At 57.5% G+C, this 27948-nt stretch overlaps 3 protein-coding genes across 7 annotated transcripts; 2 read left to right on the top strand and 1 right to left on the bottom strand.

Annotated features, from left to right (window-relative positions):
- Window positions 1-615: 615 nt before the first annotated feature.
- Window positions 616-9022, bottom strand: NYAP1 (neuronal tyrosine phosphorylated phosphoinositide-3-kinase adaptor 1). 4 transcript variants are annotated; one of them, XM_055341319.1, is made up of 7 exons: window positions 8902-9022; window positions 7456-7607; window positions 5562-5917; window positions 3583-5100; window positions 2486-2704; window positions 2161-2267; window positions 616-1588 (listed from the first exon to the last, which is right to left on the bottom strand). In XM_055341319.1, the coding sequence occupies exons 2-7, from the start codon at window positions 7521-7523 to the stop codon at window positions 1331-1333; spliced, it is 2526 nt and encodes an 841-aa protein (XP_055197294.1). In that variant the 5' UTR covers window positions 7524-7607; window positions 8902-9022; the 3' UTR covers window positions 616-1330. The 4 variants fall into 4 exon arrangements, with proteins under 4 accessions (XP_055197294.1, XP_055197295.1, XP_055197293.1 ...); XM_055341320.1 differs by lacking the exon at window positions 8902-9022 and adding an exon at window positions 8173-8186; XM_055341318.1 differs by lacking the exon at window positions 8902-9022 and having other exon boundaries at window positions 7456-8723.
- A 2976-nt stretch (window positions 9023-11998) lies between these two features.
- TSC22D4 (TSC22 domain family member 4) lies at window positions 11999-22762 on the top strand. Of its 2 annotated transcripts, XM_055340066.1 has the most exons (5): window positions 12003-12490; window positions 12961-14001; window positions 16280-16446; window positions 21627-21675; window positions 22088-22762. In XM_055340066.1, exons 2-5 carry the CDS (start codon window positions 13240-13242, stop codon window positions 22295-22297), a joined length of 1188 nt encoding a protein of 395 aa, XP_055196041.1. In that variant the 5' UTR covers window positions 12003-12490; window positions 12961-13239; the 3' UTR covers window positions 22298-22762. The 2 variants fall into 2 exon arrangements, with proteins under 2 accessions (XP_055196042.1, XP_055196041.1); XM_055340067.1 differs by lacking the exons at window positions 21627-21675; window positions 22088-22762 and adding an exon at window positions 18300-19291 and having other exon boundaries at window positions 11999-12490.
- Window positions 22763-23146: 384 nt separating this feature from the next.
- Window positions 23147-27741, top strand: SPACDR (sperm acrosome developmental regulator). The gene is made up of 3 exons (XM_055340068.1): window positions 23147-24019; window positions 24207-24533; window positions 27274-27741. Exons 1-3 carry the CDS (start codon window positions 23966-23968, stop codon window positions 27505-27507), a joined length of 615 nt encoding a protein of 204 aa, XP_055196043.1. The 5' UTR covers window positions 23147-23965; the 3' UTR covers window positions 27508-27741.
- The last annotated feature ends 207 nt before the right edge of the window (window positions 27742-27948 follow it).

Below are 27948 nucleotides of genomic sequence, written 5' to 3'. Positions count from 1 at the left end.
TCCTGCCCCACCCCCATCTTCTGTTCTGCAGACAATCATACTGTGACCTTGGGTCCTTCCCTTCTCCCCCTGCTCATCCAAACCTTACCTGTCCTTTTAGGCTCACTTTCTACAAAACCTTCCTAGGTGATACTGCCCCCCACCACACACACACTCCTTACTGCTGTAGCACTGACTAGTGTTGTCCCAGGTGTCTCATCCCCCTGAACAGACTATATGCTGCCTGAGGGCAGGCTTTAGTTTGAATTCTCCTTCTGCATATATTGCCAAGTACACATCAGAGGCTGGCTCAGTAAATGCTTGCTGAGTCACAGCATGGTGGCATTCCCAGACTTACCTCAAACTCCACCTCTCCCTATTACTTGCCACAGCCACTCACCCCTCCCTGAACCACCTCCAACTCCCACCAACCACAGGCAAGAGGGAAAAGAAAAGCAGAGCACACTGAAATATAAGAAGCCAGTTCTAGGATTGTTAGTCTTTTAATATATTATTCTGAAAAGAAAGGAATTAAAAAAAAGTTCCTGACATCTCTTCTGATTTTTTAAAATTTAAATAAATACCCTGCCCACCCCCACCCACTAAAATTTCCCTCCTTCCCCATCATCCCACCCATCCCTGGTGCTAGACCCTCACCCCAGAGCTAAATAAGATGCCTGTTTCACAGCAGGCCACACTCACTACCAAATTCTGGCCACTGGTAAATACTGTAAATGAGTCTGCCACCCTTGCCTCATCGGAGTCCCTCCCTTCTCTTGCTGGCCTCCCCACTCCAGACCAATCCCCAGCTTCAGGGTGGGCATGGACAGTGGGGCCTTCAGGCATTGGAGAGAGCGCCAACTTGGTTCCCTTTAATTGCCCACTACTGCCTACTCCCTGCCCAGGAGTAGGTCAGAAGGGCCCAGGATTGCCCTCCCAACTAAAATAAATAATGAAATAAATACCCCCTCCCCACTCCCGGCTCTTATGAAAGAGCCCCTTTACTTCACACTCTCTAGCCCCGGCCTTCACTTGCCCACCCCCCCATTCCTCCCTAACCTTCCCTCCTCCCCCATGCTGACCTCTGGCTTGGCCTTTGCCCTCTCAGGAGGAGTCTACCTCGCCCAGCCTTCCTACCTCAAACAAACCCTCCTCCCCCAAATTTCAGGGGGTGCAGCTGGCGCCCCATGCCCGGTGGGCCTGGCAGACTCCCCTTCTCCGGGGGTTAGGATGGAAGGCAGGGGTTCTCCCTGGCTTTGTCTCACCTGGTACAAGTGTCCCTCTTTCAAGGCAAGTCTCCTGGAGAGCCCGGCACCCCCGCCCCGCTCCCCAGTCCTGCCTCCCGGCCTCCTCAGATAGCAGTGTCCCAGAGGACGGTGTGCTGCCGGCGGCAGGGCGGGGTGCCGGACTTGCGGGGCTCGGGCCCCCGCCGCCAGCTGGGGAGGATGGGCATGCTCTCCTGCTTGCAGAGGCCTCGGTCGGGGCGGTGGCGCGCCTTGATCTCCTTGCACACGCAGCGCTTGCGCTCTATCACCTCCAGCAGCTTGCCGTCGCGCTCACGGGCGGGCTGAGGCGGTAGGGGCAGCGGCAGCGGCAGTGCAGGGTGGGTCTGTGCCCCTTCCTCCCGCCGCCGGCCCGCGACCGGGGGAGAAAGGATTAAGGGGGGTGGTCAAGGACCTCAGAGTGACCAGGTCCTGTCCCACACTGCAGAGACCAATGCCTTGCCCCAGAAACAAGTCCTCTCTTGCCCCCAAGGCCTCTGTCCTCTCCCCTTGCCTGGGGGTGGGGAGGGCAGGGACAGAAACGCAGCTCTTGCACCCTTTCTTTGCCTGGCAGGGTGCTCTGCTGCCAGACTGGGCCCATTTCACCCTGAGGAATGGGGACCTTTAAATACCTGTCTTCCTAGCAGAATGCATTTTCCGAATTGGTACCCCCCATATCCCAAGTGCACAAAGGCACATAGTAGGCCTGTGGTGGTGCTGCCTGGCTGTCCCCACCTAATACAGTCCCTTCCCAGGATCAATGCCCCCATACCCGGCAGCCCCCCTACTCCCCTCTGGGTCCCTTTTAGTATGTGCCAGGCCCCAGTTTGACCTCTTCCTTTTCTTTCTACACCCAGGCCTTCTTCCTCACCTCCTCATTCACAAATCAAAGAAAGCCCAACTTGGTCTTCCTCCTCACCTGGCTTGGGGCATCCCTGGGCTGGCTGCAAGGCCGGGGGGTGTGGAGTGCGGCCTGCCGGACTCCAGAGGTGGAGGCGGAGCGCCCTAGGCGGTAACCTGTGAAGTCTGAGGTGGAAAAATGGCAAGTGAGGAGGGTAGGGACCTCCAGGTTCCCCTCCTGCAGTTCCCAGAGGGCAGCCCCATCCTGTCTGCCCCTGCCTCAGCAGAGGAGGAAAGGGGATGGAGATGTGGCATTTGAATGGAGGGCCCAGGACATGGACCCAGAGAGATTCCCCACCCCCCTTCCAGCCCCTTGTTTTGTTCAGGTGTGGGCAGGGTGTCACCTCCATTGCGGTGGCAGGCAGGAAACGTCTGGCAGGGTACGGGCAGCGCCGTGCGACTCCCTCCTCGGTCCCCTCCATGGTGGATCCTGGCCAGCAGGCCCTCTGCCCCCTGACTCCTCACTGGGATCCCTGATGCCATGGGGCCCTTGTCATCACGCTCCACCTTGCCTGGACCCTCAGCACTGCCATTCCAGGCCCGGGCACCATCCTCGACCTCTGCTGGGATGACAAGGAGAGCTTCGTGCTGTACATGGGAAGGGTCTTGCTGTCCCCCCAGGTACACACACCATGGCGTGCATGGACCAGAAGTAACTGCCCTTTTGCAAGTCCCAGCTGGGAAGGGAGGGACCCTATTTCACACTCCTCAAATACACACAGGAGGGACCCCAATACTGCCACTTTCCTTCCCACCCATTGGTACCATCCCTGGCCTAAGAATCACAAGTATTTGCTGCTGCCAAACCCTTTTCTGTGGTCACAGGGGTCTCCCCTACCCTAGCTTTATAGCTCCAGAGCCCCTTTGACCTGAGTGGGCTGCAGTGACCACCCTCTGGGACAGAGACCAGGGGCACTGTTCCCCAGGAGGGGAGATCCCAAATCCTGAGCCAGGAAGTGGGAAAGGGGGGGCGTTGGGGGAAGGGCTGCAAGTGAACTAAGCTCAGCTCTGAGAGGAGGCCTGGCAGAGCATTGCGTTGCCCGGCAACGGTAGGGGCCTCCCTCTCCTCTCCCTCCTGTCTGGATGGGTTGCCATGGCAACAGCTGGGAGGCAGCTGTGTTTAGCTCCTAGTGTGTGCACACTCACAAACACACACCCCTGCAGCCTAGCAAAGGGAAAGGCAGGGAGTAGAGCAGGACGGGGGCAGGAGGAGTTTACTCTTGGGGCCTGACTGTAGTCCCTCTCCATTGCAGATCTTCCTGCCCATCCAGCACACACATGGGGACCCTCAGTCTGCTGCATGCCCTCATTAGCCAGTCTCCTTGAAAACTTCCCACTTCAGGACAATGGGTTGTGGCTTCCAAATAACCCCTCCAACACTTCCCCAAATCATCACAGGCATTCCCAGTTCCCCACCCCCAAATGCCCACCCCTCACTCACTGTCCAGCTCTTTTGCCTTCCTCCCTCCATACAGGACCTTCCTCTGCAGAGCCCAGCCTGCCCCAAATGTCGCAGCGCCCATCTCCTCTTCTTCCTCCTCTGGTGTCCCTGCACTGGCGATGACATGGGCGCAGGAGATGCTGGCAAAGGCACCCCCGTCGGTCCCTTGCTCCTGCAGCTGGATCTTGACCATGGGGGACGGGGTCCCCATTCCACAGCCCTTGTTCAGCACCCCCCCAGCCTTGAGGCTCTCATAGGCAGGGGGTCTCTTGAGCCCAGCTGCTGCAGCTGGGTAGGTCCAGAGGGGAGTCAGGGGGCCTGCCGTTGGGTCCGGAAGGCTGTGTGGGGAGGCCAGGCAGCCACGATGGTGGAGGACCCCAGCTGCTGAGCCCATGGCCCCGCCGTGGGAGCTGGACTTCCCAGGCACAGGGGGCCTTGAGCTGGTGCACAGCATCCCATGGAGGACTGAGATCTCCTTCTCCGTCTTTGGCTCCCCAACACCTAGGGGCGGACCAGCTGGCAGGACGGAGTGCGTGGTCACCTTGACTGCCGAGTATACCATGGTGTAAGACACAGCCTTGTCCTTGGGGGGGCCAGGGAGCAAGGCGGCCGGGGCAGGAGGGGCTGCCGGCGCCCCTGCCGCCTTGGGGCAGATCATGCTGTGGGAGTTGGGGAGCTCCCGCTCCCCCCGGGGCTGGCCAGAGCCCTGGGGTGGCAATGGTGTTGAGTGGCTCCGGGCTCGGCCCGAGGGTCCCAGCAGCAGCAGGTTGGCAGCAGGAGGCGGAGGTGGTGGAGGAGGCGTCTCCCGCTCCCGGGCAGGCACTTGGGGAGCTGGGGTGGAGCCCGCTGGCTCCTTTGAGTGGCAGAGGACCGGTAGCCTTGACACCCCATCGCCGGGGGTTCGGGAAGCAGGCTTGGCTTGGGGGAAGGCCAGGAGCGGGGGACGGTGCTGGAGGAGGTTGGGGAAGGGTGGGGGGATTTCGCAAGGAGTGGTCTTGGTAGGTGTCCCATCCCTCCGGCTTGGGAGGGCTGAAGCTGGCCGCCGGTGGGTGTGGGGCTGCAGGACAGGAGGCTGGTGTGGCGAGGAGCTTGCGGTCAATGGGGGGGCCCCGTTGGACCGGCCTTCCCCTGCCTCCTCGGGCAGCGGGTACTTCATCTCCTCATATATAGCCTCACTCTCCTCTGAGTCCGAGTCGGCGCCAGCTGGAGGGGTTGGGCCCCTACCCCCGAGAGGGGGCCCAGTCAGGCCCCCTCCACTTCGCCCTCCTCCCCTGAAGACATCCCCCACCATCTCAATGTACACGGGCTCCTCTTCCTGGGCACCCACCTCAGGGTCCCCAGCTACGCAGGACCCCCTACTGAGGCGCTGAAGGGGCAGATTCCCCCCTCGAGGAGAGGGGGCCGGGGGGCAGGACTCATCGAAGGACACAGAGAGCTGGGTGTTGGGGCTTCGCCTGGGCTTCTGTGGAGGAACCTTCCGGCTGGACTCTCGGCCTTCGGGAGTGGGCTTCTGTGAGCCTGGGTAGGATGGGAAGGACAAAAAGAAACTGCTCTTAGTGGGGGAAAGAGATGGGCAGACCCTTTCTGGTCTCTTAACCCACCTGCAAGGGCATATCTGCCTCTTTATTTCCCCCACCGTCCTCAACTTAAAGCACAGTGGGTTCCTTTTCTACCAGCCTGCCCTTGGGTCCTTCTGATGAACTCCCCAGAATCTGCAGCTCCCACCATAAATTCTATCCCACCCTCATATCCCTTCAAGGCCACCCCTTTTCCCAGGAATGGACTTTTCAGGGAGCTTCCCCTGCCCTTGAATGGTTCATCTCAGGCCCTTCCAAAAAGAAACCACCCCCCCCACCACTCCCACTGAGAATGGAACCTTCCATTTCCTTGGTTCTTCCCTGAATGAACCCTCCCCTATAGGCCTCTTTTGGCCTGGAATGGATCCTCCCAGCTCCCGGGAAGGGTTGGGGGTGTCTCACCTGCTTTCTTCCCTGGGAGCACCTCTGCCCCCGACCCTGCCATGCTGAGCTTGGTGCTGGGATGTCTCCGGGGCTTGGCAGGGGGTCTTCGGGCACTGCCGTCCTCTGTGACACCCCCCACTCCCCCCGCAGGCCCACCCCCCACACTGTCCATGCTGCCCACTGAATGGCAGGAGAGTGAGCGTGGGGCCATGGCGCTGCGGCAGGGGTGGGGGGTATGCTCCTGGGAGGCTGGCATTGTCATGAAGCCCATCCTGAGGGAGCGGCGCAGTGAGGCGATGTCCCGCACACGGACCCCAGGCCCCGGGCCAGCCCCGGGCCCTGTGGGGCCTGCAGGAGCCACCTCCTTACTGGAGCTGGGGAGAGAAGGCCAAGATGGAACAGATGTTGGGCCTCAGGCCTGGGCATCCCTATCCTTTACCCTAAGAGGGGTGTGCAACCCTGTGGCCTCCCAGGAGGAGGAGGAAAGGGCCCGGGGTGGGGTCGGGAGGCTGTCTGAATGTCTAGGGCACCCAAGTAGAAACTTTGGGCAGAATCCCTACGCTTTAAAAAAAGGCAAGGAAATTGGGGAGAGAAGGCAAGTAGGGAAGAGTGAAGGGATGAGTATGTGTGCAGGGGGCATCCCTGGAGCTGTCTGATCCTGGCCTGGGCATATATCTGGCACACGGCACTTGTATAGACGGCTTCATGCATAGGTAGCAAGATGCGAAACAGGCAGCACAACCCTGCCTGGCACATACACCTGCCACCACGGCTCTGCTCCTCTCACTCTCATGCTGGCCCCACCTGGCCTCTGGTGTGGCTACCATGTCCAGCTACTGCGGCCTCCGCTCCCACACCACACCGCACCTCCGTTCCCAGATGAGGGGTGTACAGCTGCATCGTCAGAGCAGCCTCCTGCTGCCGATCCTTTTCTTCCCTTCCCTTTTCTCTGCCTTTCCCTCGGTGCTGTCCTTTCTCTGTCCCCCTCCCAGGCTCACCCCCATTCCCCTGCACTGCCCCTGAGCTTCTGTGTGAGTGAAGGGAGGGGCAGCTGGCAGGGAAGAGGGGAGAGCCACTGTGGAGTGGGCTCTCATTAAGGGCCTGTCTACTAACCCTTCATTACGGAGAGATCACTGCAGTCATAGCTCTGATTAATCTAATTAACAACAAGAATTAAACTCCACAGTTTCGAGGAGGGAGAAGGGAGCAGGGAGGTGGCTCTGACTCAAGCTCCAAGAGGCTGTGCTGTCAATGGGAGTGAAGAGAGAGGGGAGCCAGAGGGGAGAGGCCAGGATCCAGGTCCCTGGGAGGGCAAGGAGAGAGGGCAGGCAGGGAGAGGTCCCCGCCCTGTCTCTTCTGCAGAAGCCCTAGCCTTCACATCTCCCACCACCACACACACACACACACACACACACACACACACACACACACACAACCCTGTCCCTTGGCCTGTCATCTTCCCCAACAGAGGAGGTGGGGAGGGGGCCAAATGGATCTTCTCTGGTGCCCCTCAAATGACCCTGTCCCTGGACCATGAGGGCAGCAGGGCCTGCCCCTTCCAAGGTCAGGTGACAGGGGAGCCTTGAGCCAATCCCACATTGACAGAAAGAAGACAACAGGCCAGAGGTGAGTCAGAAAAGAGTGACTTGAGCCTCCAGGGGTGGGGAAGAGCCAATAGGGTACTCCTGAGCTGGAAGCCCCTCCCCAGAAGCCAGGACAAGCTAGAGCCAGGAGCCAGGAGCAGGGTGGGGACAAGGTGGATCCAATTCCAGCAATTCTGTTCTGAGCACAGACTCTCAGGTCAGACTCAAGACCAGGCTGCTAGACCCAGGAAGGGCAGAAGGATGTGGCCCAGCCACTGGGGAAGCAGAGGTGGGACAGCCCAGAGGGCAATCTGGGGCTGCAGCCTTACCTCCTCTTGGCCTCCTCCTCCTTGTGCTGCCTCCACTCCAGCTTGGTTTTTCGGTAGAGGAGGTTCATGTCGTGGGGCAGGAGGTGGGGGCTGGGGGGCCCTGCTCAGCGCCACCAGGCCCGGGGGGCGGCCCTCCCTGGGTCCCGGATCCACTTGGTGAGGGAGATGGGAAGGAAAAAAAGAAAGATGTGGGGTGGATAGGGGCCAGGAATGAATGAGAGAGAGAAGAGAGAGAGAGAGAGAGAGAGAGAGAGAGAGAGAGAGAGAGAAAGGAGATGTGAGTTGGGTCCTCAGAGAGTGGAAAACAGATGGAGGCAGAGAAATCCCCAACACTGCCTCTAGGACCCAAAGACAGACAGACATAGAAGGATATGTGTACACAGAGTCACACACCCTGACAAAGGTGTTCAGAGCCACAAATACACATTTGGGAGAGATCAGCTCGACGCAGATTCCCATCCTGTAAATACATCCTGATCTACCCCCAGACAGGCCCCACAAATACACAACAACCCCACAGCCACACAAACACACAGACACACAAACCACCAGGCCACAGACCCGTATCTACAAACAGAGGACCAGACACATAGATCAGCATAGGTAAACACAACCTAGGAACAGGCAGACACACACAGACATAAACACCCCCGACACACCCACAGCACACACAGACCTCCAGACACACACCAACCAGCTACACAGAACTGGACATACCTACAGACAAGGAGTTCTGCTAGGGCCTACATGCGTACATTGCACCCCACTGGGGAAGGGGGAGATGGTCAGAATCCCCACCCCCTCTTGTGCTCTGAGGCTGGGGGTGTCATGAGGGCAGGGTGGGGATACTGGCAAAGGGGCGAGGGCACTCTGAGTTGGGTATCTACAACACTACCCATCCATCTATTTCCATTCCCTTCGGGCAGTTCCCCCTTCCAGTCCTTTGCCTGGGCCCGGGCCTCCGGCCACCCCTATTCCTGTGCCCTGGCCCCTCAGTGACCCTCTCCGCCTCCCTCGGTGATGGCCCCAATCCCCTTCTCCCTCCTCTAGGATCTGGCAAGGCTCCCGCCTTCCCTCTTCCAGTCCCTGCCCTCAATCCCACCCGGGGGTCTCCAGTCTGGCCCCATAGCTACCTTCTGAGCTGCGGCCTCCAGACCTGCTCTGGCTTCCCTCCCCCTAAACACACTCTCCTTTTCGCCGTCGGCCTCACCTCTCCTCCTAGGCGCCCCTCCTCACTGCCGTCCTCTCCCTTCCCTGTTTGTTCCAAACCTGGCGGCTTCATTCCCCTCTCCATCCAAGGCCCCCAGGTTCCCGGGCACCCCTCCCCTTCCCCTTGTCCTGCTACCCAGGGTTTCTCCGTCTCTCGCCCTGCCAATCCTCACTACTCCCTGTCCCCCCCATCCCACCTCCCCGCACCAAGGATCCCCAATTTCCACATCACCGTACCTGGCCTGCCGGGCGCCGGCCCCCCCATGCCGGGCTCCGCCCGGAGCAGGAGGAGGGAGGAGGAGAGACAGAGAGAGACCGGGGGGAGCCGAGCTGGGCCCTGCCGCAGAGACAGCCCCGCCTCCGGGTCCGCCCCCAGACCCGCCCCCGGCCCCAAACCCACCCTTCCACACCCTCCAAGGACGGAATGGGAGCGGCCGCGCCGCGCTGCGCCGCCAGGCTGGGGTGGGAGGCGCGGGGGACGCAGAGCCCGCGGAGTCCGCGGGGGGACTCGGAGAAAGGTCGCGGGGCGCGGGGGACCTGGCGCCGGCCCGCCCCCGCTTTGAGGCGTCCGCTCCTCGTCGCCCCTCGGCCTCTATCCGGCCGGGCCGTGTTCGGTTCGGTGTCCGAGGCCCCGGCGGAGCGAAGCAGGGCGCAGCGCGTAGCGGCGCCCCCCGGTGGCAGCCCGGGACCTGCACCCCCGTGCGTACCCCGTGCGCGCCCCGCGCTTCCCGGGTGCGCACCCCGCGTCGGGCCGGGGCGAGGCTGCGGCTGCGGGGCCCGGGGTGCAGTGAGGCGACGAGGCCGGCAGGGGGTGCCGCTTTCCGGGCCGAGGGGCTCGGAGAGTCGTGAGCCCGACCGTCCGCGTTTCTGCCCAGCAGGGGGCGTGCTCCCTTGGCTGCGCCCCTCTTCCTGCCGCCCTGCAGGTGCTGGGAGGACTTTGCAGCTGGCTCTCCTGCTGCTGGTCGCCTATGCCTGGAGCTTCCCGGGCGCCCGGACCTCTTTCCACCGCCTGGGCTCAAAGGCTTTCGCCAGTCCGCCCGAGCGGCTCAAGTCATCCTCCCAGTAACCTCTGACTCCATGGCGCCTCCCGCCAGCTCCTGGGTGCCCCCGGCGGTCGGCCTCTGATGGACCACAGCGGCAACGGCCCGGTGCGGTCGAGGCTGCCGCTCAGGGTCGTGACCTCGCGCCCCCTCCTCAACGCCGCATCACCTTTCTCTTTAGCCCTGAGAAATCCTCCCTCGGAAATCCCTTTGCCACACATTAGCTGCAAGAAGACCTGGGTTCTACGCTTAAGTAGCTGAAACATGGACCCCCAAAAGATAGCCACCTCTAATCCCCGGAACCTGTGCCCGTTACTTTATATGGCAAATCGTTGCAGGTGTGCTGTGTGGCTTTGGGCAAATCACACCGCCTCTCTGAGAGATGCCTCGTATCCACCTCCATAAAGTTGTTGAGGGCGCAAAAGAATTAATACGGGGAGCTTTGTAAGCCGTAAAATACATTAAAGGGCGATTATTGCTCCCAGGAGATGGAACACAAAATACAAAACAGTCCTTTCACATTTACACCTTAGTGTGAATGAATTTTTATTTATTCATTCAATAAACATTTCTACAGAGACCAGCAATATCCCAGGCGGGCAGACACGGAGGAGTCCAACTTGATGCTCAGAGTTGGTGGGAAGGGGAGGGTCCAAAGATAAATTTTGAATAGTTTGTAGGGTGTCAGCGCTGAAAGGAGGATCTGGGGGCGGAGCAGCCTGGCGGTGTTCTGAATATTGCCAGAGGGGAGCGAGTTGGGGGCGTGGGGGACTTGTGTGGGAGGCTGCCTCCTCGACCTCAGGACTTGGGAGGCCTTAGGACCCAGCTGCGTTACTGTGAAGGGAGAGAGGCAAGGAGTGCAGATGCATTTTAACAAAGAAATGCAGAATAAATATATAAACATCCAGGCAGGAGGCATCATTTTGTTTTTCCCTAACCCCGAAGAGTGGTTAAAAATTTCCATGAGTGAAAGCTGAAGAGGGAGGGATGTGTCAGCCCAGTCCTAGTCTCAATGCCATCAAATACTAGCTCTGGGGCCTCGGGCAAATAACTGACTACCTGTGAGCCTCTGTTTCCTCTTGCGGAAATGCTGAAGCTCAAAACCTACCCCATCTCTGCCCCCGACTATTTTATAGTCCATGAAATAACTATATAAAGCAGGCAAATATGAGAAATTTTCAATATGCTCAAGAATACTTCCATTTGACCAAAATTAATTAGAATCCAATTCCTTTCAAAGCTAGGAGTGAAGGCAGATGTGGCTTTTCAACCCTGCTCTTGCTCAGATTGTTGGTTGAGGGTGCCATAAAAGAGAAAGTGGCCATCGGAGGGTTATTTTTTCATGCCAGGCATTGGGTAATTCGGTAAGGCCTTCGTGTGTGTGTGTGTGTGTGTGTGTGTGTGTGTGTGTGTGTGTGGTGTGGCTTCTCCAATAGCAAAGAAGGGATGGGATGGGAGAGGTGGGGGGGTAGGGCTTGTCCTCAGGTGCATCTGTGTGTACATTATGTATACATGTGTGTGTGACGACCAGGGTTGGAGAGAAAGTGCAAGTCAGCACATTTCTGAGTATATCTCTTTGTTTCTTTATATAGGGGCCAGACAAGGGCACACCTGAGTGTGTAGAATGTTCCAGCTGTACCACTGACAGCCTCTCGGAACCTTCCGGGTCTCAATATCTACATCTAAGAAGAGGGATAATATGGTGCCTGGGATTTTTTTAAAATACTCCAGCACAGCACAACAAGAGATATTGGGAGTATAGAAGAACCCAGGTTGGTTGTGAGCTGATCATTGTTGAAACTGCACGATGGGGACTTGGGAGTTTATCATTTCTCTCTACTTGGGGGCCCATTTGCAAATTGTCATCATAATCCACGTTTTAAAATAAAGACAGGAAAGAATAACGGTACCTTCCTCATAGAGTTACTGTGAACACCAGTGAAGATAGGACAAGAGCTGAGCAGCAGCTTATGGGGGGGCGGGCACCCAGCAGAGCCCCTGGTTGGCAAGTTCTTGCTCTCTCTGTAGGCCAATGGCAGCAAGTGCCTACAAGTGAGGGAATCCCTGGCCCCCTGGCAAACTCCTCCCCTTTTCTCTCTGCCCTCCACGGCCCCTCCCTCCGAGGAAACGCAGGATTGGGGCCCAGCAGGTGTGGGGTTAAGCCTGTTGCGGGGGGTGGGGGGGGGCAGGAACAGCAGCAGCAGTGGCAGCAGAGGTGGTGGCAGGCCTGGCCCCGGGCCAGCTGGCCGGGAGCCCCAGGAGGCAGAGAGGGCGGAGGAAGGGGAGGAAGAGGGGAAGGAGGAGGAGGAGAGGAGCAGTCAGCAGGCCCGAGGAGGCAGGACTTCCTGGTGTGGGGGTTGTCAACAGCCCAGAAAGAGAAAGGCAGAGAGACCGGAGAGAGAAGAGCCGAGGAGCGGAGAGAGACCCAGCGGTTCCACGCGGGGGAGATTTGAGAGACCTGCTCGCCCCAGCCACCTAGGCGGCTCCACCTGGAGGATCGGGGTGGGGGCAGAGCCGCCTCTTCCCTCACCAGTCCGGAGACCCTTGGGGCTTCAGAGGCCGCGCCTGGGCTCCACCAAGGAGGCGGGGGTTCCTTCTTTTCTGGCGAGCAAACTTTTTACGAAGATGCCTTGCGGGGCGAAGTGCGGCCCCCGAAGAGAACCGGACAGCCCCTGATCGCCGCCCGCGCCCCCCGCGCTGCTGGGGCCAAGAGGCCCCGCGGGAAGGACAGCCCGACATCTTAGGCTCCGGGACCCCCGGCCCAGCTCGGTGGCCGAGGCCGAGAGGTAGGGCTCTGGGCTGGCTGGGCGGGGCGCTGGGGCAGCGGGGCAGGGCCTGCCCCGGGATCGGGATCGGGGAGCCGGGGTGCGGGGAGCCTGGACACTCGGCAGAGGCCTCCCGGCGGCGGGGCCGGCCGAGGAGCTGCTTCACCCCTGCTCGTCCAAGGCCCTGGAGCCCCCTCCTGCTGTCGGGCGACTCGGTCCTGTGAGTCTGAATCCCAGGCAAGAAATGCCCAACTTTGGTCTGGGCCGCCCCTTCCTACTCTGTGGGACCGCTGGGATCTCCTGGTCTCCATCGTCTCTGCCAGTCTCTTTGTCTCTGGGTCTCTGGTGGTTTCCCCTTCCTCCCCCATCCTGCTCCCCAGAGAGGAAGCCCCAGAGGTGGCCTGCCCACTGCTTTCTCACACACACACACACACACACACACACACACACACATACACACACACACTCTCTCTCTCTCTCTCTTTTTCCAGTTTGCAAACTCAGCTCTGGAGTTGGGCAGCGCCAGGGGCAGGAAAAACCTGCCCCTGCCCCTGCCCCCACCTCCTGCCACCTCCCCTGCCCTGTGCTCCCTTTACCAGCCAAGTACCCCCAGTTCCTGCAAAGCCCTCCTGCCATGTCGGACCCAGATGTCCCCAGGGGCCCTGATGCCCCCGCCATGTGGCCCCCCTGTTCCAGGGGTGCCTGAGCCCCTGGAGGAGCCCCAGCTGCACCCCCTGCCCACCTTGGCCGAGTCCTGAGCCCCAGGGACCATGAGTGGGGGCAAGAAGAAGAGTAGTTTTCAAATCACCAGCGTCACCACGGACTATGAGGGCCCAGGGAGCCCAGGGTCTTCAGAGCCCCCTGCCCTGCCAGGCCCCACCGCGCCCCCACCCCGTCTGCCTAACGGGGAGCCCAGCCCCGAGCCAGGGGGCAAAAGCACCCCCCGGAACGGCTCCCCACCACCTGGGGCCCCCGCCTCCCGTTTCCGGGTGGTAAAGCTGCCCCATGGCCTGGGAGAGCCTTATCGTCGAGGCCGTTGGACGTGTGTGGATGTTTACGAGAGAGACCTGGAGACCCCTGGCTTCAGCCGGCTCCTGGAAGGAGTTCGAGGGGCCTCGGGGGGCACTGGGGGCCGATCTTTGGATTCCAGGTTGGAGCTGGCCAGCTTGGGCCTGGGTGCCCCAACCCCGCAGCCAGGCCTGTCTCAGGGCCCCACCTCCTGGCTCCGGGCGCCCCCTACCTCCCCTGGACCTCAGGCCCGCTCCTTAACCCGGGGGCTGGGCCAGCTGGCAGTACCTGGTAAAGCCAAGGTGGAGACACCCCCTCTGTCAGCCTCCCCACCCCAGCAGCGTCCCCCAGAGCCCAGGACAGGGGATAGCGCCGGCCCCTCCCGGGCTGCCACGCCCCTGCCCTCCCTGAGGGTGGAACTGGAGGCTGGGGGCTCAGCAACAGGGACCCCTCCACTATCCCGATCAAAGGATGGAGCCCTGCGGCTGAGGATGGAGTTGGTTGCTCCAGAGGAGATGGGGCAGGTAAGAGCTGGGTTCTGGGGTCAGGGAGACACCTGAGGGGTGGTGCTTGTTCATCTGGGCCTGGGCCTAACCTCCAGCTTGGGCCTTCCTGCCTCCACCTCCTTACCACCCTCTCCCCACTCCAACAACACCTGTCTGTCCCTCTTTTCTCTTCTTGCCCTCTTCCTGAGAAGTAGTCCATCCTCCTCTTCATGCAGCCTTTTCTTTCTCAGGCTCCCTCTTCCCCTATATCCTGCACCTTCTTTCTTTCTCTTCAGTCTTTGTTACCTTTGACCTCCATCTGTTTCCTTATAGCTTAGTGCTGTCTCGCCATCACAGAGATGTGGGCTTCTCACTTTGGCCCTCACATTCTGTCTTGGTTTCACCCCTTCTGGCTTCAGGCATGGGGGATGGAGGTCCCAGATGGGGGTAGGTGCTTGGGCCTCTGGGAGAGGAGCTGTCCAGATTGGTGGGGAGGGGTAAAAAGAAAGTCTCCCTGGCCGCACCATTCCAAAGGTGAGGGTCTGTCTTCTTATTAGCCACTCATCCCAGCCCCATCTGCAGCTTTGTCCCAAGTCAAATTTCTCCAAGGACGTGATGAACTAGGTGGGATGGAGGGCTTGACGGTGTGTCCTTTCTGCCCTCAGGCCACTGTCTCCGCTCCCCTGGATCTAGGCCTCTCCATGATTGATAACTGGGGGTGGCCACCAGGGAGTGGGAGAGAGGCAGGAAGCAGTGGAGAAAGAGTTAAATCCTCTGGTCTTTCTGCTTCCTGTCTCCAAAAGAGGAACAAGTCTGGGCTGGGGGGCAGGATGCCTGGGTCCCTGGGGTGAGGGTGGGCCACCAGGGATGTGGGGGATGGATGTGTCTGTCCTGAAGGAGAAAATAACACCTTGGACTTCAGGAGCGAGGGCAGGGAGTGTGAGGATGAGAACTTTTCCCCCTTCCTGGCCTTGGGCACAAACCACAGTATAAAAATAACCTGGGACTGGATGTCTGGGCCCTGTCAGGACCGGTCAGGACCGGCTCCCCCCACCCCCTCCTGGCCTCAAACTCACATATCTCATGCTGCGCGCCCCCTACTTTTCTGGAGCTTTCATTAAATTCCTACCCCAGGGGAGAAGATGCTCTTTCCTTTTCTAGTCCCTGTTCTCTTGCTCTTCCAGAGCAAGCCCCCTTTGCTCCAGTCTCTCTGTGTCCTTAAGCCCTGTCTGAGCTTCCCTTGGGCCTGCAGACCCGGCCCCTCTGTCCTCAGTGCCCTCAGAACCCTTTCCTTTCCCCCACATCCCGATCCCTCCCTGTGTGCATGCATCTGTGTTGCTTTTTCCTGGCCCCGAAGTCTGGCTCCCTTCCATACTCCCCCATGCCTCTTCCCTCTCAAGAGTGAGGCTGAGAGGAAGGCTGGGGGGACACCACCTGGGCCCCCTTCCTCTGCTCCGGCCCTCTAACCGCTCTGGACTCTCTGTTCTTGGCTTTTCCGAGAAGCAGGGGCCTCCTGGGGCCTCACAGAGGCGGCTTGTTCCTGTGGCCCCCGCCCTTTTGCAGCCACCCCCAGTGCCTGTTGGGCTGTGTGGGTCTGTGCCCGGGCTCCGCCTCCCCCCATCTCCGCAATCCAACCACCCTCCCTGCCCCAGGGCCCAGCGCAGGAGCAGAACTTCACCTGAATCTGAGAAGTTTGAGAAGAGCCTAGAATGGATAGAGTGGGGTGGGAGGAGGACCCGTTTCTGAGGATTCATTCATTCTACAAATAGCTATTGAACAAACTATAAGCTCTGCCCTCTGGAGCTTACCTTCGAACAGCAGGGAGGCAAAAATACTTTAATTTCAGATACTATTCAGTGCTCTAAAAATAAAATAGAACAGTTCAGTGGAATTCACTAGTCGAATGATGGGGAAATGCCTCTCTGAGGAAGTGACATTCAAGTGGCTTTTAATAAGTCAGGTGACAGAAGCCAGACACTTTCTGCCTAGCCTCTGATTGGGGGTCCTGGTTCAGCTGGTAGAAGAGTGCTAGAGTACAGCCCAGAGCCCCTCTCTGGTACTCTGATACACCATGAACCACTTTCTGGAAGCTGCTCACCCAGTCCTCAGGATGGACATTGTTTCCTTTACTCTGATACCTGCCTAGTTGCCTCCACTAGACCCAGGGGAGAAAGGGCCCTGGGGGCAGGACTCCTGGGTCCTCGAAGAGAGCAGAGATACACGGGGAGAGATGAGGGGGCTGACTACTAGGCAGGTTGCAAGGTGGCTGGTTCTTTTCTTGCACTAGATGTGATGGTTCCTACCTCTCTGCCTCCAGGTGCCCCCACTCGACTCTCGCCCTGGTTCCCCAGCCCTCTACTTGTTCCCCGATGCCAGTCTGGTTCACAAGTCTCCAGACCCCTTTGGAGCAGCAGCAGCCCAGAGCCTAAGCCTGGCCCGCTCCATGCTGGCCATCAGTGGCCACCTGGACAGCGATGATGATAGGTAGGTGGGCTCTGGGTCCCCGCCCAGCACCTGGGATGGCCGCCTGAAAGTGCCTGGTAGGTGTCCTTCCCCTAAGTTAAGCTTGGGAGAGGGCCTCTTCGACAGAAAAACCTGGTGTTGGCACAACCACTGGGCAAAGTTGATTTGGGACCCACTCCCTCTCTGTGGAGAGGGCTGGGTGGGACTCCTTGGCTTAGGATTGTCAAATCATAGACTTTTTTTTTTTTTTTTTTTTTTTAGACTTTGAAGGGAGTCATTGTTGTCAAATTCCAGAGCTCTTGCAGATTTAGCGATCATTTGGCCAACCCGAAGAATTTACTGGCAAATGCTCTGGAGAGAATAGAGAGTGGGTCTCCTCTCGGTTCCTACCTCCCTCTCCCCGCAGAGGGAAATGGCACTCCTGCCTTTGTGTGAAGTAACATCCCTAGAGACCCTGCGCACTACTTTAGGATCCTAGGACCTCTAGTAGCAAGAAAGTGCGTCGTGCCTGAGGTTCTGCCCCCTGCGCGAGGGAGACCAGGAGGCCCGAGCCAGAGCCCCGGGGAGCGGGGAGCGCCTGGAGCACTCGGCTCTGGGACGCAGGGGGGACGCAGGGGGAACGCAGGGGGGACGCAGGGGGCACCATCTAACGGGCTTTGTCCCAACTTCAGGGAAGACCGTCTGCTCAGTTTGGAGGCAACGGTGGGCAGAACTTCCTGTTTCGAGGGCCAGGTTTCAACATAGGAATGTCAGCGAGCTGAAAAGGGAGGAACGAAATTGCGAGTCTGATAGGGCGGCTGCTCCCTTCTGGCCGGGTCCTGATAGAAGGGCTGGGGAGTCACCACTCTTATTTTGGAGGGAGGAGTGGGACTTCCTGTTGGAGGCTTGGGGGAGGGACTTCCCATTTGGGAGGAAAGTAAAGGGCGGGGCTTAGCCCTGAGTTTTGTGGGTGTTGGGGGGGACCTTGCCCTGAAGGGAGTCTCTCCTTCCGGTCTTCCCCTTCCCCTCGCTTGTTGCGATCCCCCTCCCCTCGCCCCTCCCAGAATGAGGGAGTGAGTCTCACCAAGGGAAAGGGCTTGTGGCCTTGGGGAGAGGAAGGAGAAGGGTTGGCAGGCCGTGGGGTGGGATGGAGGGCCAGGGCCCTGGTGGCGGCTGGTGGAGAATGAGGGACACAGTGGGGCAGGGCAGGGCCGCTGCTGGGCTCCCAAGCTCTCAGGAATGTGTGAGGTGTGAGGTTGGCCAGGGCCCAGCCAGTCACCTGCCCCCACTGCTGCTATTCTCAGCGCTTCCCACCCCTACTCCCTCCCACTTGGGAGGTTCCCTGGCTGGAGGGCTCCCTGTCCCTCCCCACCCCTGTTGATTTCAGAGCCCAACCTCCTGCTGCTTCTGAGAGGGCTCTGCCTCCTGGAGCCTCCTCAACTCTATTCTTTTGGCTTGTCCCCTCCCTCCCTCCCTCTGTTCCACCCCCTCCCCACACCCCAGTCTGACCGGTCAGGCACCCAGCCTCCACTTTATCCTGCCCCACTCTGAGCCTCTGGGGCTCCAGCCTGGCCCAGCCCCTCTCTTGCCCCACCCTACCGGGCAGGTAGGTAGGATTGGATTGGGCCACCCCCTTGGTCCCCTGGAATGAGGCATTGTAGCTCCCACCTCATCTCTCTGGTGTGCCCAGAGCTGGTGCAAGAACAGGGTCTGAGTGGCCTGGAACCTCCCTTTCAAGAGGGAAAGTGGGCTGGGGATTAAGTGCCTGGATCCCAGATGGGGAATTGGGGATGCCTGCTAATCTCAGAATCTGGGGTTCAGAGAACAGAGGGTGCCTGGTGAATGGTGAATGCACACGTGCTTTTGGGTGTCAAGAGCCTTCATGTTTCCAACAGGACCTGGCAGTCAGGAGGTACTTGAATAAGTGGATGGATGGACGAATGGATGGGTGGGTAGATGGCCAGCCTTGGGGATCCAGGCATTATAAGGAATGAATCCCAGAGACTTGAGAAAGAAAAGGTACATTTATTTATCCAGTGCTTCCTTTGGGTCGGGTGCTACCTTTTATCTCACTGAAGCAACCTCATGATCCCTACTTTCCAGATGAAGAAGCTGAATGCAAGCCAGAGGAGGAAGGTTTAAGGAACTTGCTCAAGGTCACCGAGCTAGTAGATACCAGGATAGTATTCAGAACCTGGGTCTGACCCCAAAGCCACATTCTCCATTCTCTTACTGGGATGCCTATGTCCCAAGAATCAAGGAGGAGGCAATCATTTCTAGGATGCCCTTTCTCTCCAGGACAGGGGCAGGGACAGCTCTCCTAAGCTGGGCAAGGAGCCACCCCTCCCTCTCCCCCACCCCCACACTCTGGCCTGGCCCCACCCCAAAGACACCACGGATCCGGGAGGGAGTAGTATAGAGAGGGCAGCCGGATGCCACTTCTTTGGCCTCAGGCCCATCCCCTACGGGCTCCTCAGAGCAGGGCTGGCCCTTGTCCCCAGGATTAGAACCTTTCCACCTCTCCCAGGTGGATCCTCATTTTGAGGCAGTTTCATTTGACCTTCAAAAAGGAAGACCGGCCTCTAGGGCTATCCTTGTTCCAAGACTCAAGAGTCCTGCAGGGCCAGTCCTCAGCTGTGCCTATCATTCATGCCTAACCCCAAGGGGCACCATTCACATTTGAAGTCATTATCACCGACACTTGAAGTCATGACAATTTTCCCCAAGATGGCAGTAAGTGTCTTGAAGGAGGGGGCATCCTGTTCTTATTCACACAGTTGCCTCTGGGCTTGTGGTGGGAGCTGATCCCACCCAGCCAACTCTAAGCTTCAGGGTCCTGACTCTGCCCTGGGAATTCCAGCACAGCACCTGCTTTTTACTTACTTGAGGTGAGGGTGGGGTGGGGGGTGGGGAGGCTCTCAAAGGGAGGGTTTGGGTTGCCAGCTGGAGTCCTGGTCCCTTGAAGTGTTAACCTGGTCCCTTGAAGTGTTAACGTTAGAATGTGACAGTGGAAAGTGCTGTCAAAAACTCACCAGCACTAGACAAACAGGAGATAGTCATCTATCAGCCAACAAATGTTTATTGTTGTATTATTTCTTTATTTCTGGCAAGAACAACTTACTTGGCATCTTTACCTGGGTGTCTGCCAAGCAAGGCCAGTGTTCCTATTCCTGTGAATCTTCCCCTCTTCCGTCTCTGTCTGTGTGTACAGGGTGGGGATGGGTGGGTGGGGAGGGGGTATGTGTCCTATGGTTGCCCAGGCTCTACCCAAGTGTCTCAGATCAAAATAGCTTGAAAACCTCCCTGGCACTCCAGCTGGCTAGCTCACCCTCCACTCTTAAATTTGTCCTATTCCCCACCCCAAACCTGAGAATCCCAGTGTCCTTTCCTCACCCTACAGTGTCCCGTTCTCTCAGGCCCAGTCACCCCCTTGGTTACTCCACTTGTCAGCGCCTTCTGCACCCAGAGCTTGGACAGGAAATGGAAAAATCCCAGCTCCCTCGTGCTGCCTTCCGGCTGCAGGGCCTCATCCAAGGGTCACCTTGAATTGAGGGCTAATTCCCCCCACAGGATAGTGAGTATGAGCTGGCAATCAGGAGAAAGGGCTTGATAGGGGAGCACCAGAGAACCGGGATGCAGCATGTGGAGACTGCCTCACTCTGGGAGGGACAGAGCTGGGGGCTTGAGGACAGGATGGATCCTGCAGTCTGAGGGGAGCCTGGGTGTGGAGCTGGCCCTAGGGCTGAGGTGGCTGAGGGAGAAGCAGGACAGGGGTGGGTCGTGAGCCCTGGGATGAAGCAGGAGCCTGAGACCTGGGTGGTAACAAGAGGGAGTCTTGGGGGATAGAAGGTAGAAAGGCTTGTGCACCAGGCCCTCAGCCTCAGGCAGGCAGGACACGCTGGCGGTATCCAGAGGGTGGCCCTGGGAACCGTTCAGCCAGGCCTGAGTCGACCTCTGCTGGCCGTTTAGCAAACTGCAGCCAGACCAGCTCTCCCCTTTCATTTGCTCTCAAGGGTCTTCAAAGCCCCTGCTCTAAATTGGGAATTAGATTCCTGCTTCTCACCTCTCCTCAAAAGCCTCTGGTCCCTCCAAGACCTGAGACCCAAGACCCAGGTTCCAGATCCATAGGCTGTTCCCGTCTTTTGGGGCTGTTTTCGTTGCTTTGGTAATCTTTCCACTTTTCTTCTTCACTGTGGGAGGTGGGAGATGCTCTCTGCCCAGGCCCCTGGGGTCACTCATGATGTGGGCTTTGTGCATCTGGGATGGGAGTGGGGGTTGGGTGCTTACAGTCCAAGGAAGATGACAAGTATATCAGAAATGCCCGCCATCCCAGCCTAGTGGAGCTGAGGGCGTGAGGGAGGACAGTATTAGCCCATAGGGGACAGAACTGGGTGAGGTGGGGGTAGGTCTCCCAAGGCCAGGCTGTCCCTCACCCTTCATGCCCCTCCCTGACCCAGGCCTCTGGCCCCAGAGCCCCTCCCCTGACCCAGCCCACCAGCTGACTTCCTTCAGCCTGCCGCCTTCCCTCTGCTCTGGGATTGGTGCCAGGGTAAGAAGGGGACACTGGCACTGACCATGTCTGGGAATTCCCGCCCACCATGGAGTCAGTGGGAGGGGGTCCCCGTGTCCCTGAGGAGCCAATCACAGCCAGGCTTTGCCGTGGGGGGCGGTGTATATCTTTCAGACCAGCACCCCCTAGGCACTGTCTCCTCTCTGCCTGCCTGGCACCAGCTAGACCCTGTTCTGCCCCGGGGGGCTCTGAGCCCCCCAGGCAGCCCTTCTGATACAGCCTAAAGCCCTTTCCCTTGGGGATGGCCCAGCTAGGCATCTCTGTCAAGTCCCTGGTGTCATCTTATGAGACGCGCATGGTGGGGATGGTTCCAGGACCTCCCCGAAAAAGGGGCTGTGTCTCCTCTCCTTGCTCCCCTCGGGGAGCATCCCCCATCCGGGGGGCATCTGCACCCCCACCCCACCGGGGCCTGGGGGTGCCTGGGCAGCTGCCCTCACCCCGCCAGGGGATGGACAAAACCCTCCTCTCCCTGATTCTCTACTGTCACAGGTACAGGCAGGGGTGTGGGCGGGAGGCTACAGTGAATGGGGCTTGTGGAGGAGGCCAGAGCCTGCTCTGAGAAGCACCTGGAAGGCAGCCGGCTGGGGTGTCCAGACACCTGGCTTGGCACCTACTCTTCCTCCTCACCTCTCAACTCCCTGTGTCTCTCCAGCGGCTCCGGAAGCCTGGTTGGCATTGACAACAAGATCGAACAAGCCATGGTAAGAGAAGCCATCTTGGTCCCAGGAGGTTCTGGCTCACGTCCTGCTGCCCCACCCCTGTTGTCCTCATTAGGGAATTCGGACTCCTAGCCCCTCAGCCTACTCCCAGCTGGGTTCCCTTGGGTTCTCACACCCTCTTGTCTCCACTGGAACTCCTGATTTCCCTTGGCCCCTGGCCTGGCCCCCATCTCTGTCTTCAAGCCCTGATCTTGTCTCTTTGCGGCATCCTTGCACATCGTGCCTCCCGCCACCCCACCACCACCACCTCATCCCTGCTTTGCTGCTTCTCCAGTGGTACTTCATCATTTGGGGGCAGGGGCATCTCTCATACCTAAGCCCTCGAGGCACTGGGCAGGGATGAGGTTGGGGTGGTCTAGGACCCCTGACTCTCTGTCTGTCCCTGGGCTCCCAGGACTTGGTGAAGTCCCACCTCATGTTTGCGGTCCGGGAGGAGGTGGAGGTGCTGAAGGAGCAGATCCGAGACCTGGCCGAGCGGAATGCCGCGCTGGAGCAGGAGAATGGACTGCTGCGTGCCCTGGCCAGCCCTGAGCAGCTGGCCCAGTTGCCCTCCTCGGGAGTCCCACGGCTGGGGCCCTCTGCGCCCAATGGGCCCTCCGTCTGAGCCTCCCTTCCCTCACAATGTGCCTTTGGGGGCTGCCACAGCTACCAGGCCTTGTGCCAGCTGCCCACCCCCACTTCCTATGCAGCTTTAACGCCTCCGGATCCCTGGGGATGGGAGTTGAAGGCTCAGAATCAGCCTGTCCCCCCACTCTTCCTCAGTCTCCCCCTAATGCCCAGAGACTGGGCAGCGGCATCCCCAGGCCTTGAAGGAGGAGGGAGGGCTTCAGGATAGGGTGTTAGATAAAGCCCTCCTCCCCACTCCCGAGGTGTCAGTGTTCTGGGAACCCTGGCAGTAGATGTCTGGGCGAGTTGGAGTCTCCCGGGCGGACACCCCATCCCCACCTTGTTCCCTCAAAGTACCCATTCTCCTCTGCCCAAGGGAGGGAGTATGGACAGTCTGCAAGTTCTGGGATTCAGGTTGTTATTAAAATAATAATTATAATTAAAAAATCTGAAGAAACTTGAATCTGGAGGTTGGCATCTTGTTGCTTGTGTCCAGATGGGGCCTGCGGTGGCTTTTCCACTTGGGGAAAGACTGAAACTGTGGGTTCCCTTGGAGATCTTGTCCAGACTGGGGAGGTTGAATGTGGCTCAGAGTAGTCTAAAGAGTTGTGGGGTGTGGGGGTGCACCAAGGGTCCAAAGGGAGCCAGCAGCCCAGGTCCTGGGAAGGGGCAGGCAGGCAAGGCGGAGGGAGGGAGGGGGCGTTAGCCCACGTGCTGGGGGGGGGGCAGGCAGGGAAACAATGGGGCCTTTGGTGATTGTGCAGGATCCACCCTCAGCTTCCCAGTGTGTCCCCTCTGCGGGATGGATCCCGGTGGTGGCTGGGGGGGCGGGGCTGGGGGGGTCCTGAATGGGCTCCTTGTCTCAGCTCTGGGTGTGGGCCAGGCTCCCCGGGCACACAGTGCCCTCGCCAGGCCTGGCTGGCCTCCGTGGCTTCCACCCTCAGCTGGCTGTGGGTGAGCGGCCCCTCCCTGACAGCCCTGCCTGGGCTTCTGTCCCAGGCAGCAGAGGCAGGTAGAGAGAAGGACCCCATCTAGTGGGGAAGGGTTGGGGGAAGGCAGCAGCCTCCGCCTGGGAGCATCCTGGCCTCAGACCCACAGAGAGTGGGAGGCTAGAGGCTGACCCAGGTTGGACTTCCTGCCCCAAAGCTCCCTAGATTTACGACCTTGGGCAGGTTCTTTGCGTTTTCCATATCTCTGCTTCCTCATGGGTACAATACCTACCAGAGAGCTGTGATGATGATGATTACATGACATCCTATGTGGGAAATGGCCAGTGAGTACCAGGCGCTCAGTAAATATTAGTTCACCTTCCCTGGACCTGAGGTAGGAGGGCTAAGGACACAGGGATTGGCTCCCGGGGTCCTGAAAGGGCCTCAGTGGGGAGGTCAGGGCCAGGTAGGCTCTCACAATGGGCTAGAACTCTGCCTTCCTCTGAGTTCTCATCCACTCTGACTCCTCTCCCTGTCTCAGGGAGGGGAGGAAAGACTTAGGATGAGTCATTGGTGAAAACTTTCCCCCTGGATTCTCTATTTCTTTCTTCTTGGTTGTACCAAAAGCTCCTGAGAGACCCGTCAGGTGGTGGCCACTGGCCTGCAGTCTGTTCCCTTCCACCCTTTGTACCAAATGTTTGTCCTGCCCCCTACTTGGTGCTCGTCTATTGGGAGAAATGGCTGTGGTAATGAGGTTCTTCCGATGGATTTGGCGAAAGATTACTTGCTGGGTGAGTTTCAGAGCATGCCCTTCCTCATGACCTGCTGGGATTGGAGGTGCCGGTCAGTGACCTCTAGGTCCTGGAAACCCAGCTGGGGAGGAGGTGGGGACGTCCACTGCCCCTTCCCCTCTGTGCTTGCCTTTCTATCAACCACCATGCCCCCCTTTTGTCTCTTTCCTTCCTATCTTGTTCTTAGGTTTTTTTCTGGAAACACAAAGCTAAGTCAACCATCTTGGAACACCATGACTCCCAGAAAAGTGCTTTGAAGGTGGAGAAGACTCCCAAGGTGGTTGAGACTTTCAAGTTGGTCGAGCCCTGCAAAGAGGCCTTTAAGGTCTCCAAGACAGAGGAGACCGCCAAGGTGGCTGATGCCTTCACATTGACCAAATCAACAGAGAAGGCTGAGGTGGAGAAGAGATGTGAGGGCCGATCCCTGCTGCAGCTGCCGCGGACAGCTGTAAAGTCTGTATCCATGCTCATGGGCTCGGCCCTACAGAGCGGCTGGCAAATGTGTACCTGGAAGGTCAGCATCCTATTTCTCTGGTTCCCAGGGGTCCTTCCACCCTCCCTGATCCCCTGTGACTCATTCTTTCCTCCAGGCAGTTGGTTAACATTTATATTGTATGCCTCTCAGGCACTGAGACAATGGAGGCAATGGAGGATACATGATGAACAAGATTTACCCAGGCTAAGGGATCTACAGACAATGTCACAGGCATTATAGGTTCAGTATCTTAGGGGCGTAACAAGGGGAGTCAGGGTCTGTGGTAGCTCAGGGGCAGGGCATCTAATCCAGAGTTGGAGTCAAGGAAAGCCTTCACAGCAGAAGAGAGGATGAAGCTGACACCTGAAGGATTGACTCTGCCTTGGAGTGGGGTGAGGAGGGAGTGAAGGGAGTATTCCATGAAGACAGAATAGCAAGTGGGCTGTGGTCAGAGGGGTGCTGGCCCAATGCGATGGGTATGGTCAGTCCTGGGGTCAAGGCCCAGCTTGTATAAGGCAGAGTGGTTGGCCATCTGTGGAGTTTGGATTTGACCCTTAGAGCAATGCGAGCCCTTGTAGACATTTGAGTGTAGGAGTGACACAGATTTTAATTTAGAAAGCTTACCCTCTCTCGTAAGTTGTGGTGTGGCCACTCTGGAAACAGTTTGGTAGTTTCTTATAAAATTAAACATGCAATCATCATATGCCAAGCAGTTGTACTCTTGGGCATTTATCCTAGATAAACGAAACTTTATGTTCACACAAAAATCCTTGCATGAATGTTCAGAGCAGCTTTATTTGTAAGAGCCAAAACCACCCCGAATGTCCTTCAGTGGGGGAATGGTTAAACTGTGATGTATCCATACTGGTGGAATACTTCTAGACCATAAAAAGAAACAAATTACTGATACACCCAACAATTTAGATGAGTCTCAGGAATTATGCCTAGTGAAAACAAATCCCTAAAGTTTATATATACGTACTGTATGATTCTATTTATATTATATACCACTCTTCAAATAACAAAATTCTAGAAATGGAGACTCGATTCATGGTTTAGTGGTTGCAAGGACCAGGTAGGTTGGTTATAAAAGTGCAACATGGGGAATTCTTGTGGTGATGAGAATGTTCTGTATATTGAGTATGTTAGCTGGATACATGAATCTGCGTATGTGAGAGAAAATTGGGTAGAATGTAACACACATGCACACAAATGAGTATAAGCTGTGGGGGTGGGGGGGTTGTGAATATCACTGGATTGTATGGATGTCAGGTATCCTGACTATGATACTATACTACAGTTTTGCAAGATTTTACTACTGGGGGAAATTGGGTAAAGAGCATACAGGGGCGGCTGGGGGGCGGAGGGCAGCCCGGGTGGCTCAGTGGTGGATGGAGTCCCACGTCAGGCTCCCTGCATGGAGCCTGCTTCTCCCTCTGCCTCTACCTCTCTCTCTCTGTGTGTCTCTCGTGAATAAGTAAATAAAATCTAAAAAAAAAAAAAAAAAAAAAAGAAGAAGCATACAGGGACTCTAGTATTTCTCACTACTGGATCTGACTATAATTATCTCAAAGTCAGAAATGTAATTTTAAAAAGGGAAGTGTCTCGATCACTACCAAACCAGCTTCCTTGGCCTTGAATGAAGTATTACAGCACTAATAATAAAGTTCACTTGGCACCCTGTGATGGGCAGGTCAGAAAAGGACAAGAGGAGAGGCAGGGTATTTAAGAGGTAGAATTTTTGTCCCAAGTCGGTTGACTGAATGACGGTGAAGTGGGGGAGGGAGAGGCAGAGTCAGAGTAGGCTGGAGCCATCCACTGGGATGGAGAATGGAGTTTTTGGCAGACTTAGGGGTGCAAGTGATGTGTTGAGGGCATTGGGACAAGATGAGTTGAGATGTTGGTGGGACATTTGCATGGAGATCTAGAGATCTAGGAAGCAGTGGGATATACAGGCCTGGGGTGACAAGGGACCTCTGAAGAGGAGACAGAGGAGGAAAAATGTCCTTCATTTTTAAAAAAGATTTATTTATTTATTTGAGAGAGAGCACTAGTAATAGGAGGAGTGTGGCAGAGGGAGAGGGACAAAGACTCCCCACCGAGCAGGGAGCCCCACACAGGGCTGGATCTTAGAACCCCGGGATCATGACCTGAGCCAAAGGCAAATGCTTAACTGACTGAGCCCCCCAGGCACCCCAATCCTGTCCTTCATTTTATTTTATTTTATTTATTATTTTTTATTATTCTTTTAAATATTTTATTTATTTATTCATGAGAGACACACACACACACACAGAGGCAGAGACATAGGCAGAGGGAGAAGCAGGCTCTCCCCCCTGAGCAGGGAACCCAGTTCGGGGCTTGATTCCAGGACCCTTGAAATCATGACCTGAGTCAAAGGCAGACGCTTAACTGGCTGAGTCCCCCAAGTGCCCCGATCCTGTCCTTCATATTATCACAATCTCCATGAAACCCTAGTGAGGAGTTGAAGATAGATGAGACATGCTTCCTGCCTTTCAGGAGCTCAAATTCTAGTGCTGAAAACAGACAGGTCTGCAGAACAAATAGCATATGACATGCCATATGATGAGCCAAATAAAAGAGCAGAGACAAACACCTACTGCAGCCTGGGAATGCTTCCTGAAGGAGGTGGTGCCTGAGCTAGGCCCCACTGGAGGAGGTGGAACTAGACCAGGCTTTGCTGTTCACCTGGCAATGGTTCCACCAGTGGTTTCTCCACCAGCTATTTACATGTGCTCATCTTCTCTCTCTTTTGTAGTCCTCTGTGAGTTCTACCTCCATTTCCTCCCAGATGAAATCTGGGTCCCCTCTGGAGACACCGGAGGCTGAGATGCTGCGGGAAGTGTACCTGGTGCTGTGGGCCCTCCGGAAACAGCTACGACAGCTGGCCCGCAGGCAGGAGAGGCGGAGGCGGCGCCATATCTGGACCCATGCTGGCCCCCAACCTGAAGCAGTTCAGGGCCTGAAACAGGATGCCCGGAGTCCCCTGTAGGGGGGAATCCCCACATCTTCCAAAAAGCCCCACCTCACTCTTAGGTAAGGTTGGTAGGAGAGGTTAGGGCAACAGGCCAAGAGTTGTGGGTGAGAAGTTTTCATACTGTCACCTCTTATCCAGAGACCAAGGCCAGGCCTGGGGTCCCACTTATTCCCCTTCATTCCGTTTATTCAATTTGTAAGAAAGATTATCAAAATGTTGGGAAATAAATATCAGATATTTCTGAGTAAATGTAGAGCGTGTTTGTGGATAGCCAGAGGCAATGAGGGGAACTCGGTCCGGCAGGGTGAGCATCTCAGGTGCTTGCCCAAATATATATGGGCTTGGGGGGTGTTTGGGGTGGGGGTCCCCATGTCCAGGCCCTGGGTCCTCCCACTTCTAGGGGCTGATTGCCTTTGGCAACTCTGCCAGTCCAGGAAGGGTAACAGTAGGATCCCT

Source organism: Nyctereutes procyonoides, unplaced genomic scaffold (genome assembly GCF_905146905.1).
Source record: "Nyctereutes procyonoides isolate TBG_1078 unplaced genomic scaffold, NYPRO_anot_genome, whole genome shotgun sequence".
NCBI classification, from domain to species: Eukaryota; Metazoa; Chordata; class Mammalia; order Carnivora; family Canidae; genus Nyctereutes; species Nyctereutes procyonoides.
This window is presented reverse-complemented; position numbering and strand designations above follow the sequence as displayed.

What these genes read in the sequence shown, in the direction of transcription:
- NYAP1 (XM_055341319.1), bottom strand. Translation starts at nt 7,523, where the DNA reads ATGAACCTCCTCTACCGAAAAACCAAGCTGGAGTGGAGGCAGCACAAG. An exon ending in TGCCTGCCACCGCAATGGAG is followed by an intron (nt 2,268 to 2,485) that starts GTGACACCCTGC and finishes TTTCCACCTCAG; the next exon opens with ACTTCACAGGTTACCGCCTA. An exon ending in CCAGGGATGCCCCAAGCCAG is followed by an intron (nt 1,589 to 2,160) that starts GTGAGGAGGAAG and finishes GAAGGGGCACAG; the next exon opens with ACCCACCCTGCACTGCCGCT.
- SPACDR (XM_055340068.1), top strand. Translation starts at nt 23,966, where the DNA reads ATGGCTGTGGTAATGAGGTTCTTCCGATGGATTTGGCGAAAGATTACT. An exon ending in GGCGAAAGATTACTTGCTGG is followed by an intron (nt 24,020 to 24,206) that starts GTGAGTTTCAGA and finishes TCTTGTTCTTAG; the next exon opens with GTTTTTTTCTGGAAACACAA. An exon ending in GGCAAATGTGTACCTGGAAG is followed by an intron (nt 24,534 to 27,273) that starts GTCAGCATCCTA and finishes TCTCTTTTGTAG; the next exon opens with TCCTCTGTGAGTTCTACCTC.
- TSC22D4 (XM_055340066.1), top strand. Translation starts at nt 13,240, where the DNA reads ATGAGTGGGGGCAAGAAGAAGAGTAGTTTTCAAATCACCAGCGTCACC. An exon ending in CTCCAGAGGAGATGGGGCAG is followed by an intron (nt 14,002 to 16,279) that starts GTAAGAGCTGGG and finishes CTCTGCCTCCAG; the next exon opens with GTGCCCCCACTCGACTCTCG. An exon ending in ACAAGATCGAACAAGCCATG is followed by an intron (nt 21,676 to 22,087) that starts GTAAGAGAAGCC and finishes CTGGGCTCCCAG; the next exon opens with GACTTGGTGAAGTCCCACCT.